General features: G+C 44.1%; 1 protein-coding gene across 2 annotated transcripts in view; it reads left to right on the top strand.

Annotated features, from left to right (window-relative positions):
- Nucleotides 1-16,245, top strand: part of Rbm20 (RNA binding motif protein 20) — a 242,048-nt gene that overhangs the window by 193,152 nt on the left and 32,651 nt on the right. Inside the window, exons 6-7 of one of the 2 annotated variants that reach the window (XM_004659350.2) lie at nucleotides 6,051-6,191; nucleotides 8,971-9,102. In XM_004659350.2, the coding sequence (XP_004659407.2) occupies nucleotides 6,051-6,191; nucleotides 8,971-9,102 (273 nt within the window). Of the gene's footprint in view, nucleotides 1-6,047; nucleotides 6,192-8,970; nucleotides 9,103-16,245 lie in introns of both variants that reach the window. The other variant, XM_004659351.2, reaches the window with a different exon arrangement.

The raw sequence follows: 16,245 nt of genomic DNA, 5'->3' as shown, positions 1-16,245 counted from the left end.
AGAGGGAGGACAAATGGTACACTCCCCAGGACAGTGGGTGGAAGACGCGACTTTTCTGTTTACGTAGAGCTGAGCCCAGGTGCGGAGTTACCATTATCCTGTACCTTAAGGCTTTGCTTGGCAAGGCTTCTGGGAGGACCACAATTTGAGAACTCTGAGTCACATAAGCAGAGATAGTTTACCTCTAATAAGGCTTTAAACATTTCAACCATCTTCCTCATTCCAGATAGTGAGTAACTAGTGTTCAGAAAGGGAAACTGGTTCTGCAGCTAATCAGTGACTAGATGGGGACTGGAACCTGTCATCCCCTGCCTGTGCTGAGATTCTTCCTACTATATCAAGGAAGCTCAGAGCTTTTTTAAACCCAAATTCCCTTCTAATACTTATTCCTACCTCAAGCACCCACTATCCCACATTCCATCCATGTTTAGAAAGATCTTATCTGTGAAGATATTAATGAGTAATTACCTAGTTACACATTTTTACTAATCAAGCACGGAGACACACCAACCACATTTCTGATATTAAGTGAACATTGTCATGGAAGTTGCATGTAACTGCTAAACTGAGCAGAATAATCCAAGCTTCCCTTAGCACCAGAACAAAGATCTGGGCAGGGAGCACTCATGGACAGGGAAGGTAAGGAAGGTACAAAGACAGTCGGATTGGTTGCACATTGGAGTTTGCCTTACCAGAACCTGGGCCTATCACTTAGCTGCCTATAATGGGCTGAAGTGATGCTGTTGTGATTGGTATGTAAGTATACCCCTAAGTTAGGCTTTCAGGATATTTGCATACTAAGTCAGATGGCAGTGTGTTAGCTAAGGACTGTGAGTACACAGTCATCCTCATGCAAAATTTAATTTGGGCTGGGTGTGGTGGCACATGCCTTTAATCCCAGCACTCTGGAGGCCAAGGTAGGAGGATCACTGAGTTTAAGGTTAGCCTGAGAGTACATAGTAAATACCAGGTCAGCCTGGGCTAGAGTGAGACCCTACCCCCCCCAAAAAAACCCAAAAAATAATTTGACACAGTATCCGTGTATTGAAGCACAATATTACGTCAGTCTTTAGAATATCAGAAGTATTGTTTAGCACCCTCCAGAAAGCAGTCTGTCCCCCTTATCCTTAGTTGAGCTTTGCACAATTTCAGTTACCCAAGCTCAACTAAGGTCTAAAAATATTAAATGGAAAATGCCATTCAAATTCATAATTTTAAAGTAACTTTTATTATACAATATTGCTGCAATTGTTCTATTCGTTATTATTCACTTTTTATTGTGTCTAATTTATAAAGGAAACTTAATCATAGCCATGTATGTATAAGGAAAAAGCAGTCGAAATCACATTTGGTACTATCCATGGTTTCATGAATCAGGTTTGGAATATATTCCACAGTGCTAAGGGAAGGGCTCCTGTATTGTTAACGTCAAAGACCTCTTGGGTGTGTTAGTGAACCCAGTGTGTTAGTATAGTGAATTACTACATAGTATCATGCTGCTTGCCCAAAAGCATTTACAGTTGTCAGGGCCCTCAGGGAACAAACTTGACTCCAGATACACCACCCAGGGATCTCCCTTCCACTCTTTGCCCCCTTCCCTTCTCAGTCAGCTCTCCCATGGAGTGTAGGGCAAATGAAGCCATGCTTGTATAGGTTGTTTCAAGAATATAGTGATAATACTCATTGATGCTCCATGCTTTATGAATCAAACTTAAAAAAAAATATTTGAGAAGGAGAGAAAGAGGGGGAGAGAAAGACAGAAAGAGAGAATGGGCACACCAGAGCTTCTAGCCAATGCAAACAAACTCCAGACGCATGTGCTGCCTTGTGCATCTGGAGTATGTGGGTACTGGGGAATTGAACCTGGGTCCTGTGGTTCTTCCACTAAGCCATATCCAGTCCTAAACACGGTTTTGAACCTAAGTCAAATTCAACCACCACAAGAGTACTTTAGATCAAAGATGAAAAAGAACTTAGACTAAACTTTTCTAAATAAAATGTTGGCAAAAGATTTTACTACATGAACGAGTTCTTGTTAGGAATTACCACATGCCCTGAAACCAAACCCAACCCAGAGCAAATCATTAACACAGCGATTTTCTAGATTCATGGTTCCATGGAGGTTTCACTTCATGGCTCAGTTAGAAAATGAGCATCTGATAGGGTGGCTCACTGGGGTCTGTGGCCTCCAGCCTGAATCTTGGCCCTCTGAAAACCTGTTTGTAGTTTATCACTTGGGAAGCCCCAAATTGAGATAATGAACTGGAAGAATGCTAAATTCACATGGATACCTTAATAAATGACAGCATAGGGATTCATGAACGTCCATTTCTATTTCTGACTAAAAGAGGAAGGGTGTCTCTGGAATGTGAGTAAAACCCTGGTTGAGACACATTCATTTTAGGCCTTCAGCACTGAAGTGTATTGTGTGGATGGGTCTCTGGTGACTGGCAGCTGCGAAGTTTTACTTTCTGGGTGGCATGTTCCTGTTTATTCTGCTGTGCTCAGATAAGGCCTCCAGAGTGGTTCTTTTAGGCCAGAGTAGACAATGAGAAAGGCGCTGGTCCTCGTGCTTGGTCACTAGGCAACTAGACAGGCTGGAGAGAGACCTTCTAAAACCACTCCACATGCCCACGTCTGTTCTGTTGTCCAAGCACATGTTACCCAGACCAATCATGCAAAGTCACACAGAACAGAAATGTGCTATGTTCACAGGAGACCAGGTGGAGTGCCCAGGCCCAGCTCTCCTGGTGATGAACTCAACCAGCCCCTTTGCCCTATTTGAAAGCTCAGCTGGCTGTGCCTTTGGACTACTCCAAGGGAAGGCAACAATCCCATCCTGCCTCACAACAGCCCTCTTGTCCCCCTTCCTGCAGAAGCGTTCAGGCTCCACAGCCCAGGGTCCGAATCTGCCAGCTGTATACAGTTCATTTGCACTCTGTGGGGTGAGGAGGGGTCCTGCTGAGGGGAAGGGACATGGGCTGCCAGAAACCCGGCTGAATCCAGTGCTCATCTCTGGGAAAGTGCTAGACAGGTGGACACTGCTGAGGGCGGAGTCTGCAAGGGGCACTGGAGTGTCTCAATTCAAGGCTGAGCCACAACAGGAAATTCTTTCCTGATGTACTGTCCTCAACCCAGATGAGACAAATGTGGGCTGTTTCACTGGTCGAGTTGCCTACCTGTCAGCCCTTGTTAGGGATGAGAATTCAGTCATTCCCCATCTACGTTCCAAGCAAAGTCAGACCCACATCAAACATAATGCTGGAGTTCACTTTATAGTAAACACGAGGGCTATGCATGTATAGGTCATGCTTATTAGAGTAGGTTTCCAGTTTGGAAAATTGCATCCTTCTCTTCCACATAGGGTCGGCATATGTTTCCTAAATCCTGAAACTTCTGGTGATTAATGTTGATTAAGGCTTGACTAGACCTAATGGACATACTTCCTCCCCTAACCCCGTCCCCCAGGAGCTTGGATTAGGCCCATGTTTGGCTTCTCCAAGATGTGTTCCTTCGATCTGCCTTGGGAGACACCTGGCGGGGATGGAAGCAGGGCTCTGAGCCCCAAGGTTTGACTAGAGAGGCTCCTCCTTTATTTGTCACGCATACTTAGCTGGAGAGCAGGTTTTTATTTGAAGAAAAGATCCCAAATCTAAAAATCAGATTTAAAAAACCACTGCCCTAACCCACAGGTTGGTGCTATGAATGCCTGGGTATGGGTATTTAGTTCCCACAAACTTTTCTATGTTCCTTTTACTTTCTAAACTGGGATTTTTTTTTTTTTTATTGCAAGTCAAGCAATATGAGGTATATCTGAAACAGGTTCAACATGTTTGCCCTTGTTCCCTTCCTGCTCTGCCTCTGAGCGTAACCAGTCTTGACAGCTTGATAACTGTCCCACGCCTTTTCTCTCGGTAGTGTGTTTATAGCCTTTAAATTTCCCCATTGGGAAAAAGAAATCAAACATACAAAACTGAAGAAGGTAGGATAGTTAGCCCTGAGTGCCTGTTACCCACTTCTGATCATTACCAGAAAATGTACTAATACTCGCTTTCTCTCATTCTTGTGTCGTTTAATTATAGAAAGTGACATTTTAGTATGCACACTAATTGGCAACCAAGCTTTCACTTGATAATCTGTTTTAAAAATATGTTATAGGCCGGATGTAGTGGTGCATGCCTTTAATCTCAGCATTAGGGAGGCAGAGGTAGGAGGATTGCCATGACTTTGAGGCCACCCTGAGACTCCATAGTGAATTCCAGGTCAGCCTGGGCTAGAGTGAGACCCTACCTCTAAAAAGCAACAACAACAACAAAAAAAAACAAAACAAAACATCTTTCATAGGCTGAAGAAATGGCTTAGAGGTTAAGTCGCTTGCTTAAGAAAACAGGTTCAATTCTCCAGGACCCACGTAAGCCAGATGCACAAGGTGGCTCATGTGTCAGAAGTTCATTTGCAGTGACTAGAGGCCCTGGTGTGCCCATTCTCTCTCTCTCTCTCTCTCTCTCTCTCTCTCTCTCTTTCTTTCTCTGCCTCTCTCTTAAATAAGTAAATAAATATTTTTTAAAAGATCCCATGTCTGCACACTTGCCCTCTCCTTTTACTGGTCATGAAGCTTTCTGTTGTATGCCTGAACCATCATTTACTTAAATGTTCCCCAGCTGCTGGATGTACAGACTGTTTCCAAAACATTTTGCCACCCCATGGAGTACTCAGTAAGTGTCCTTGTACATGTCTTTGTTTATTGATGCAGTTTTCCTCTCTCTTTTATTTTTTCCTGTGAGATAGATTGTTGATGCAAAAACACAACACAGCTCTCACCTCAAAGCAAACCAGAGGCAGTTTATTCTGAAACCAAATAAGAGTGACTGTGGCCCAGGTTTAGGTTTACAAATTCCATTTTCCAATGTAGTAGCAGTTTTATGAGGATTTTAAAAGAATGGAACAAAGAAAGTTATAAGTCAAGACTTTTTAAAAAATGCATTGGCAGAAACATCAGGGTTATAGCCATGTGTTATAAGCCTCATATGTTATCTGATGACATTCTTTGTCTTTGGATGGAACCTAGGGGACTGTTTATACATTCCAACAGCATTTATCTCATACTCACAAGGATGTTTGGTCATTCACAGAGGTGGGCAATAAGAGCTACTTAGGGGCTAAGAGAGCCCGAGATAATTTGTCTCCAAAGCTATAACTCTCTAATCATAGTCTAATCAAGTTTCTCTAATCATAGTCTAATCAAGTTTCTGTAAATTTCTATTTATTTATTTGAGAGAGAGAGAGGGAGAAAGGGCATGCCAGGGCTTCTAGCCACTGCAAAAGAACTTGAGACGCCTGTGCCACTTTGTGCACCTGACTTTCACTGGGTACAGGGAAATAGAACCTGGGTCATTGGGCTTTGCAGGCAAATGCCTTAATTGCTTAACCATCCCTCCAGCCCTAATCATAGAAGTTTTAATGTGTCAATCAGCCTTTTTTTCTGAGAGCTTTGATTCATAGGACCATGGACTATACTTTTAAGTTTTATTTAATATTGAGATAGTGTATCTTGAAAGGTTGTAGATATAGAACTCATCACTAGGAGTACATGCATCTGCCCCAAGTAGCATCTGAGGCCTTATTCCAGCCTTGGAAGTAACTGCTTGGTAGAAATTTGAATCCTTTTTAAAATATATGACATAGTAGTGGTATTTATGTGTAACTATAAATGGACTTCTTTCCTGCATTGAGTTTTTGTTTGGTTGGTTGGTTTTAGGCTTGGGGTTTTGTTGTTGTTGTTGTTTGCTTGTTTGTTTTGAGATAGGGTTTCACTATAACCCAGGCTGACCTATAACTCACTGCTGGCCTCAAACTCACAGAGATCCTTCCACCTCTGCCTCCAGAGCGCGGGCATTAAAGGCATGTGCCACCACTCCTGGCCTGCACTGGTTTTGTAAATGACCATTTTTCAATCATTGCTTAGGGGAAGATGGCCTTAGGAAGGTCTGTACTAGAAGGGAAGAGGGAACTTCCTTTTAAAGACTCACCACTGCTCTTTGTCCCAGCAGTTTGCACAGCGGAAAGGTGCTGGACGTGTGGTGCACATCTGCAATCTACCAGAGGGCAGCTGCACTGAGAACGATGTGATTAACCTGGGGCTGCCCTTTGGAAAGGTCACTAATTACATCCTCATGAAGTCAACTAATCAGGTAGGCCCAAGCACATTCATGATGCGGGTAGATGGACATGCCCTGTATACCCATGCTTAACATAAAGAGGCAACACACAGCTGATTTCTTTTGGCATGACACAGAGGTTTATGTTGGTCGTTTTGTCTCCCTGGCTCTACATTGCCCTACTTATGCTGGGTACAGGCCTTTCTGAATTGCCTAGAAGGGAGGAGGAGAGTCACTTTGGCATGAGGTGCTTGCTAATATAGAAAATCTAATTGTTAGCCTCCAGATAAAAATTTAAAGACTCGAATGTTTTTGCTGTGTTATAAACCTCCTGAACTGCTACTGTCACATCTAAGCTTATCACTTCTGGTACTTGGCTGTGAGCCAGCCAAGACCTAGGAAGTGGTGTCTTCACTGGTTCCTGCTGTCCATGTGTGAGGCCCTTGGGTTTCCTAGCAGGAGAGCAGAAAGGAGTTGAGGGAGGCCACACGGATCCAAGGACCTGGGAATCCTGAACCTATGGGAACTGACCGAGCCCATGGGGACTGTACAAGTTTGTCTTCATTTTTAAAGTCAAGGGGAGAAGAGTATATTATAAGAGGAGGATGGTCAGAAGTCAGTATACTTTGTCTTTATTTTAGTAGCTATTTTTGCTTTAGGAATCCAATGGAGGAATTCTTTCCCCAGTGAAGGTGTGAACTCTGGAAACTCAAAAACCTAGTAGATCATTAGTGGTCTTCCCCCTCAACCTGGAGATAGAATTCTGTCTCTGTGCTTGCTTTTTGGGGGTTCTATTCTGGATAAATGTATGAAAAGTCAGTTTACAACATTAATGCAATGACCCTGCCTAGATTAATGTTACCCCAGTGACAGCTTGAGGTGTTAAATGTTTAGATCAAGCAGGAGGGCGGTATAATTTGAAATAAAACTCTGAAGCATTTTGACTTATTAGTGACACACACTCCACACAACTGTGAAGACGTGAAGAAAATTTGTACATCTGAACTCAACCAGAACACGGGGGGGGGGGACTGGGGGGTTGGGGAAGAAGAGGGGAGCAATGAAAATGGGAAAATTAGGAGCTCACAACAAGGACTCCCTTGTCACAAGGCATTTTCCCCCCACTTAACCTATAAGGACTGACATGGGTACAAGGCAGTATAGTATCAACAAAAGAAAGCTAAGAAATCCTAACAGCCAGGAATTTATCACAACAGCTACTGGGTAAAGATAAGTCTATCCAAATAGTCTGTGTAGATATTCTGTAGACACAGATGGAGTGGAAGAGCTCATTTCTCTGTAAGGGTTTCATACGTACAGTTAAATGAAGAGCAAGAGGCTGTGTCAATGTAGTCCGGGGTCTCCTTTCTCCAACTCACAACAGCCTGGTATTTCTTTGACTCTATGGGCTTATGAGCCCCTGGTTGTTTTTTTTTTTTTTTTTTTTTTTTAAAGGTAGGATCTTGCTCTAGCCCAGGCTTACTTAGAATTCAATATGTTGTCTCAGGCTGGCTTTGAGCTCACAGTGACCCACCTACCTCTGCCTTCTGAGTGCGAGGATTAAAGGCGTGCACCACCATGCCCGGTGCCCCTGGGTTTTTGAATACATTTCTTTCTTTATAAGACATGGGAGAGCTCAGGTAACCTGGGGCTTAGACCTCTGGCTGTTACCACCACCAAATAGCAATTCAAGGCTGCATGTGCAATAGCCCCACTGGGAAGTGCGTTAATGGAGCCTCCCATCCCAGGAAGCCTTCCATGGCATGATATAACCAGAATGGACATAATTAAGAATAGTGTTTAGTAACCATGGAGAGCAGGAGAAGGGCCATCCTATAATGAGCTCTTTTGGTAAAGTCAATAAAAAGTTCTCTTTGAACAGATGGGATCAAAGAGAGTTCTTCCTTGTACTGATGTGTCTCTTTTATTGGGATATAAAACATATATTCAGGAGTGCATGTAGTACACTACTGTGCAGTGAGTGGCTCTATAAATACTTTTACATGTGTATCTCCATATAACTAACACCCGGGTCAAAATGTAGGGCATTTCATTCAGAATGCCTATACACAGGCTCTTTCTCCTGTGAAAGTACCTAGCTGCAAAAGGTCCCAACAGCCCAGAAGCCAGCCCATTACAAATGGCTTCAGTTAGACGAATCAGTTAGAATTGAGAATTCAGGTCGGCTTCACGGGGTGGAATTGAAAACTTAAACTGAATGGGTCAGGGCTGGTAGACCTCATCAGGAAGCTGAGCAAGGCATTGAGGAGCAACATAGATGAACTCAGAGCAAAGGTAGTATTGGATGGTTTTGAAGGCCATCAAGGAGGCCTGAGGGCTGGAGAGGAAGGAGCTGGGCAGAGCAGCAGAGATATGAGTCCCAGGGGCAGCAGGCCGATCACATGGGCTTTTAGCTTTCCATCCGGAAAATGAAGCGTCATCACTGGGGGGTCTTGAGCACAGAAGTGGATCTCTGCTACTGCTTTGCTGAAATTCTTTTGTGCTGGGATTCGGAGGCCAGGATGAAAACCAGATCATTTATGAGGTTTTCACAGTAACCCAATAAATGGGTGAAGAGTTAAAACAAACAAACAAAAGTTATAGGGCATTTCCAGAACATCAGACTTCCCTAGGGCTCAACCCAATCAACTTACCACCCCCACCCTGGAAGGAAGCTGGACTTTAATCATTTCTGTCACCATCAGTTATTTCCCCTGTTCCCACTTTACCTGCATGGAGTCATACCTTGTACTGAACTTTGTTGAAGGTCAGTAAAATCAAATCCAGTGTATCTCCATCCTGTCTTTCCTAGGCTTTTTTAGAGATGGCTTACACAGAAGCTGCCCAGGCCATGGTCCAGTATTACCAAGAAAAACCCGCTGTGATCAACAGTGAGAAGTTGCTCATTCGGATGTCCAAGAGATATCAGGAATTGCAGCTAAAGGTAACACATCCTCTTCTTCATTCGTCCTTCGACAGGCGAAGCTGAACTTTCCCATTTGCCAGGCATTGACCCAAGTGATGCTTGGGAAGACAATAGGGATGATTAACAGATTGCTCATTACTGTTGAGGATGATGCTTGGAAAGGCAAATTACAGCATGGCAAGAAAATTGTTTAGTGAGATGAGCACGATGCTTGTGACTAGCTGGGAGCTGAGGAAGACTTTTCAGATGATGATTACAGAAGTCTTGTGGGAGAAAGTAAGAAGGGAAAGATGGTTGTGTTTTGATGAAGATAATTCCAGGCATAAACCCATGAATATAATTTCTTTCTACCCATTTAGACCTCAATAGCTTTTTCTTTTTCCATCACTTTTATTTTGATCTCTTGTTCTCTCCTCCCTCCCCTGTAGTTATAGCCTCTTATTTTATTTATTATTTATTTATTTATTTATTTATTTATTTATTTATTTATTTATTAGGAGAGAGAGAATAGGCATGCCAGGGCCTCTTGCTACTGCAGATGAATTGTAGATGCATGCACCACTTTATGCATCTGGTTTTATGTGGGTAATAGGGAATAGAACCCAGGCTATCAGGCTATGCAAGCAAGAGACTTCAACCACTGAGTCACCTCTCCAGCCCCAAATTAGGTTTTTTTATGGCATGGGTACTGGGGGATTGGCAAAGGTCAGCAGGCTTTGCAAGCAAGTGCCTTTAACCATGGAGCAATCTTCCCAACTCCACAGTTATATCTTAGGTGCCTTAGAAATCCTTCATTTTTATTATTTTTACTTTTGAGAAAGCAAGAGAGAGAGAATGGGCATGTCAGGATCTTCTGCCTGCTGTGAACGAACTCCAGACATGTGGACATTGCTTGCTTGTGCCACTCTGCATCTGGCTATGTGGGACCTGGAGATTTGAACATGAGTTGTTAGGCATCATAGGCAAGCACCTTAACAGTTAAGCCATCTCTGCAGCGTGCCTTAGAAGTCCTTCTAAGCAACATTTGACTGACTTGGCTACTAACAGAACTCAGATGAATCCAGTCAGTCCCAAAAGGGCTTTGTTTTGGTACATTTTTATTTTCTTCATACTAAGATGTATAATATCTTTGAGAAATTAATTACTAATCATATATTATGCAATTTAAGAACTAATCTTGAACGAGATGTTATACATCCTGTAAAACCACCACCAGGTCTGGAGACATGGCTTATCATTTAAGCGCTTGTCTGTGAAACCTAAGGACCCTGGTGTGAGGCTCGATTCCCTAGAACCCACATCATGTTAGCCAGATGCATAAGGGGGCACATGCATCTGGAGTTCGTTTGCAGTGACTGGAGGCCCTGGCGCGCTCATTCTCTCTCTCTCTCTCTGCCTCTTTCTGTCTCTGTCTGTCACTCTCAAATAGATAAAAATGTACAAAAATTTTTTTAAAAAACCACCACCAAAGTTGAGTATGGACAGTACCCAGAAGCCCCTGGGTCCATGCTAATATCCTTGTCAAACATGTTGTCTTGGGGAAAACACACTTGATCATATAACCAGGCAGTACATGAGTCTCTGGGGTTGGAATTGCTGGGTTGCAAGGTATGCTAACATTACTGGAAAACACAGAGCTCTTTCCAAAACCAGTGGGTACAATTTCACATTCTTCCTGGTAGTAAAAGGACATGCAATGGACCACATTCTTGCTAACTTTACCTTGTCTGGCTTTTTAATTAGGGAGTGAGGATAACGGTTTTATGTTTTTATTTTTGTTTTGTTTTGGTTTGGTTTGGTTTTTCAAGGCAGGGTTTTGCTCTAGCCCAGGCTGACCTGGAATTCACCAATTAATCTCAGGGTAGCCTTGAACTCATGGCGATCCTCCCACCTCTGCCCCCTGAGTGCTGAGATTAAAGGTGTGCACCACTACACCCGGCAGTTTTACTTTTTATTTTCCTGATGGTATTAACAGGGAGTGATTTTCACGTTTCTTGCCTGTTCCATCTGGATCTTCATACAGGGAAAGTTCTCTTACATCATCTGCCCATGATTTTCTTTTTATTATTTTATTTTTCTAGAGAGAGTGAGAGAGTGAGAATTGGCCCACTAGGGCCTCAAACATTGCAATCCACCTCCAGACACTTGTGCCACCTAGTGGACATGTGCAACCTTGCACTTGCCTTACCTTTGTGCGTCTGGCTTAGATGGGATTTGGTGAGTGGGACATGGGTCCTCAGGCTTCACAGGCAAGCGCCTTAACCACTAAGCCATCTCTCCAACCCATTTAATTTTTTTTTTTTTTGCTTTCTTTTACATTGTGTCTTCTTGTTGATTTGCAGGAGTTCTCATAACTGGGCCACTTAGTCCACTTGGATTTATTATAACTAGTGCCATATTTGTGCTTAAATCAACCCTTTTGTTTTATGCATTCTAATGTCCTATTTCATAGGAATTTTCCCAGTTCATTTCCATGTTTACTTAGAATCTAATTTGTTCACAACTCACAGCTACTAATCTGCCCTTCATCTTCAAGGCTGACATCATCAGTGGTTGCTTCTAGCAAGGACCAGCGTTCTGACAAGCCTCCATCTGTACATGCGCAATAAGTCAGCCAGTTTCCCAAGTCCTCGTTCTGCTTTGCTTGCATTACGCCTTCTACTGCCAACAGTTCTGCTTCAGGCACAACCTGGATTTTTTTTTTTTTTTCCTAATGAAAGTGTCATTAAATTAAAGCCCAGCTCTGTTTTGTACACAGCTGGTTCCTTTTCTCTCAGATTCTCCCTGAGGATTGGAAGCGAATTTCTGCCCTAAGTTCCCAGTGGAGCTTTGGTCTCCAAGTGAATGTCATCCTGAGATTCTAATTAGGATGAACAGCAGTAATCAGTTCCTTAAAGTACCAACACATGGACATAACCTTCCCGGGGAGATTGTTAGGGGTGGTGCAAAGCTGTGGCTCAGGTGAGCAGGGCTCGCGTTCAGTAGATAGATGTTTACTGAATGTTCACTGTGGGCAGGGACTGGGTGGGGGGCCACAGACACAGAGGGGCAGGCTGGTGAGGAGCCCAGTCTGGTAGGAGAAGAGTCACAGAAACAGAGCATCCCTGTGACCTATGCCAGACTGGAAAGTGGTGGTATCATCCAAGGCTCTATCCCTTTCGGCTTTGAGGAGCTTAGACACCGTGCTTAACCTCCATGAACCTCCGTATCCAGATCAGTTAAGGACTACAACTGATTTTACCAATTTTTTCCCATACACTGTCTTTTGTGTTTCACAATCACCTCATCCCATGAGGTGTGAAGGGTGGCTAATAATAGTAATTATAAGAGTACAACGTGAAATGTACCTTTAATTGAGTCCTGGTACTCTGGGACAAGTAATGCACAAAGCACTTTACATACATTATCTACTTTCATCCTGACGTCAATCCTGCCTGACGGGTGTTATTATCTCAGTTTTACAGATGAGGATACTGAGGCTAATAGAAGTTCAGTAACTTGCCCAAGGTTGTAGTTGTGGAAGATCCATGACTGAAACCTGAGATTATTTTGGTTTTGCACCAAACATTGCACATTGTCACATTGTGTTGTTATGATCTCCACCATGCAATGTGACAAAAACAAAGAAATCAGGTAATTTGCTCTGCCAGAAAGTTGCACAGTCAGTATTCTGACAGAGCATCTCAAACTTCATTGTATATGCAGATCACATGGGCTCTTGTCAAATCGCATTTCTGATTCAGGAGGTCTGGGACAAGGTCCAACTGTTCATGTCTAACAAGCTGTCAGGAGCTGCTAATGCTCCTGGTCCACAGTGAACACCTTAAGTAGCAAGGCTCTACAATGCATTGTTTTCTGATCATTAGTGTCGGTTTTCTGCTTCTCAGGCTGCCACACTGCCTTTGAGGGTGACTTTCGACATTAAAACTATGTGAGAATGCAGGCTCTATGGCCCCTGCATTGACATAAATGAGCGTGGGCTGGCACGCTCTCTCTCTCTCTCTTCATGTAACAGAAAATTGTCTCAACTAAGTCTGTTGACTTAGGTAAAGGAATTTATTGGCTTATGTTATTGAACAGTTCAGGAGTGGTTGTGGCTGCATGTATGGCTCGATTCAAGGCCCAAATGAGATCATTAGGACTTGGTTTCTCTCCATCTGCCTTCTGTTGCCATGGCTTTGTTTTTATGGGGATGGGGTGCTTCTGGGGATACCCCTTAGTAGCTCTAGGGGCTCTCCTCAGGGTGGCCTTCCGCTGTTCTGGCGTCTCTTATCATGTTCCATCTCCTTCAAGATGAGCCACACTTTTCCTTCATAACTTCCACAGAACTTCTGAGAGTCTTGTGACTGGAGTAGCTTAGCACATGTGCCCGTCCCTGAACCATTGATGTGCGTCACCTGCTGCCACCTCAGGGCCGAGGGCGAAGGCTCACCTGGGCTTCCAGCGTGAGAGGGAAGGAGCGGCTGCTGAGGAAGTGGAAGGCAAAACACTGTATCCCGGTGCTGCAGCCAGGTTCACACTGCTGACAGAAAACTCCCGACCAAGAGTACCTGGTGGGAAAACAAAAGGGCTTAGTTTGGCTTACAGACTCAAGGGGAAGCCCCATGATGGCGGGGGAAGTGATGGTATGAGCAGAGGGTGGACGTCATTTCTTGTCCAACAACAGATGGACAACAGCAACAGGAGAGCGTGCCAAACACTGGCAAGAAGCAGCTGACTACAGCACCCATAAGCCCGCCCCCAACAGTACACTGCCTCCAGGGGGCTGTAATTCATAAATTGCTATCAGCTGGGGACCTAGCATTCAGAACACCGAAGTTTATGGGGGACCCCTGACTCAAACCACCACACCCTGTGTCTGTAGTCCAGACGCCACCATACCACGGCCCACCAGGGTAGGCAGAGTTTGGGAAAATTCTAATTTGTTCTCCTCCTCTAACTTTACTATTTACTTGTCAGGCAAAGTAGAGGGGCTGCACAAAGTATAGAGGAAAGATAGATTTTTAAGGGTTTATTTTTTAATTTTTTTTTTTTTTGAGGTAGGGTTTCACTCTGACCTAGAGTGACCTGGAATTCACTATGTAGTCGCAGGGTGGCCTCGATGTCATGGCGATGATCCTCCTGCCTCTGCTTCCCAAGTGCTAGGATTAAAGGCATGTGCTACCACACCCAGCTTTTCAGGTATTTTTTAAACTTTTCTTTTGATAGCTTATTCCTCATCCCCAAATCTTATATTCTTTGTGGCAGGGGTTCATTTGGTGCAACTCTGTCTCATAATAGGTGTGCATCAAATATACAGAATGAATAAATAATGAGCCAGGTGTGGTGGCTCACGCCTTTTGTCCTAGTACTTGGGAGGCTGAGATGGGAGGAAAACTGTGAGTTTAAGACCAGCCTGGGGCCACAGGAGTGGGTTCCAAGTCAGTCGGGGCTAAAGTGAGACCCAGCCTCAAAACAAACAAACAAAAAACCTAGCCAGGATGAATGAGGAAGAGAGTCACTGAAGGAACAATATAAAGTGTTTATCTTTTTGTAGATCTGGGACATTTGTGGAGTTGTCCTATTCACATTTCTCATAGAATCACATGGCTTTGGTATTGACTTTAAACCACTGTCTCTCACTTTCTGTATCAGATAATTGTCAGAGGGTTTTGGGGTCCATGTCCCCAGAGATTCTCTTGCAGTAGGATCGAGGTAGGACTGAGATTCCCAAGAGGTCTGTGGAGAGAGGGCCTGGTTTCAAAGCCACTGGTCTGGTCACAGTGGGTACCCCTGGCCTGGGAAGCAGTCTTGTTACTGTTCTCACTTTGAAATATTAAGTCAGTCAATTGAAGATGGAGGGTCTTCTATGTACAACACAGTGCTAATAGCTGAGGTGAATATAAGACATAATTCTCATAGAATTTACTGTCTAATGGGAAGACATACTATTTCTCCCCACCTTGTTTATAGCTTCATTTTCCATTCCTAGCTGCCCTAACTTTATTTTTTTTTTGTTTTTTGACAATTTCATTCATGTATATATTGTATTTTGATCACATATATTTCCATTACCCTCTCTTATCCCCCTCCCATTCCAGCTGAACCCCTTCTTCTCCCCACCAGTTACCAGCAGCTATACCATTGAAGAAAATGACCCCCCCCTTTGCTCCCATTAACTGCCATTAGCTCTTCAGAGAGGAGTGGGCCAAATGAGCCTCTCTCTACCCATGGAACATATGGACTGGCTCTGTCCTGTGCAGGTCACCGCAGCTGTTGTGAGCTCATGAGCACAATGGCCAAAGACATGTTATTCTTGTGCAGAAGTTATTTGAGATTTAAACATGTGTGAGTAAGCATGGAAACTACTAGAAAGAAGTTCATCAGTAAAAGACAGTCTGACAGTGTAAAGAAAGGGAGGTTCCTTGGAGGATGGGGAGAATTTGCTGCACAGAAATGAGGCTTCTAGGGAGGAGTTAAATGCTCAGTAATGTCAGAAAGGATTGGGGCTGCCTTGACAGAACATAGCTTTGATGCGTTCCAGGCTCATTTGGAAGGGCTCAGCATCTCCCCAAGCCTCGAGGGGTGAAGCCAACAGCTGCAGAGCTGTCAGAGAGCACAAACCCACCCCCAGGAGCTCTTTCATGTTGGCCAAACACTCCTCTGCTCTCACTGCTGTACTTCGCCACACCCTGAGGCCTCTGGTGGAGGCCAGATGGGTCTCATCATTCCACCTTCATAGGTGGAGGAGGTGAGTCTCCCACAGGCACTAAGCTGTGACCCCAGGGCCCCGGCAGTAGGAGGGCAGAGGTAGGGCAGCTCTTGCTGCGTTGAAATTCCAGCTTGTGGTACCTCTAGGACACGGTGGTGCTGAGAGTGTCACTTTGTCTTAGAAGCAGCAGGATGTGTTGACAGTGAGCACTGTGTCTGGTCCCCGGTGTGTCTGCTGGGCTGTATCGGTACTGCCATGGGATGGCAGGTTGGTGACAAGTGAGATTTCCTTGACAGTCACATCTGAGATGGGGAGGGAAGGTGGAGGCACAGAGGCAGCAGGATCAGGCAGGGTTGTTAAGGACTGCCTGTGGGATTCCGCATGCCATTCACCCCTCTTTCATGTAGTCAGAATTTTCTATAATAAGATGGTACCCATAATTTCATCATAGACTGATTGTATTCTCTCCC

This window comes from Jaculus jaculus, chromosome 1 (genome assembly GCF_020740685.1).
Source record: "Jaculus jaculus isolate mJacJac1 chromosome 1, mJacJac1.mat.Y.cur, whole genome shotgun sequence".
NCBI lineage: Eukaryota > Metazoa > Chordata > Mammalia > Rodentia > Dipodidae > Jaculus > Jaculus jaculus.
The sequence above is the reverse complement of the archived record's forward strand: the minus strand, read 5'-3'. Positions and strand labels throughout refer to the sequence as shown.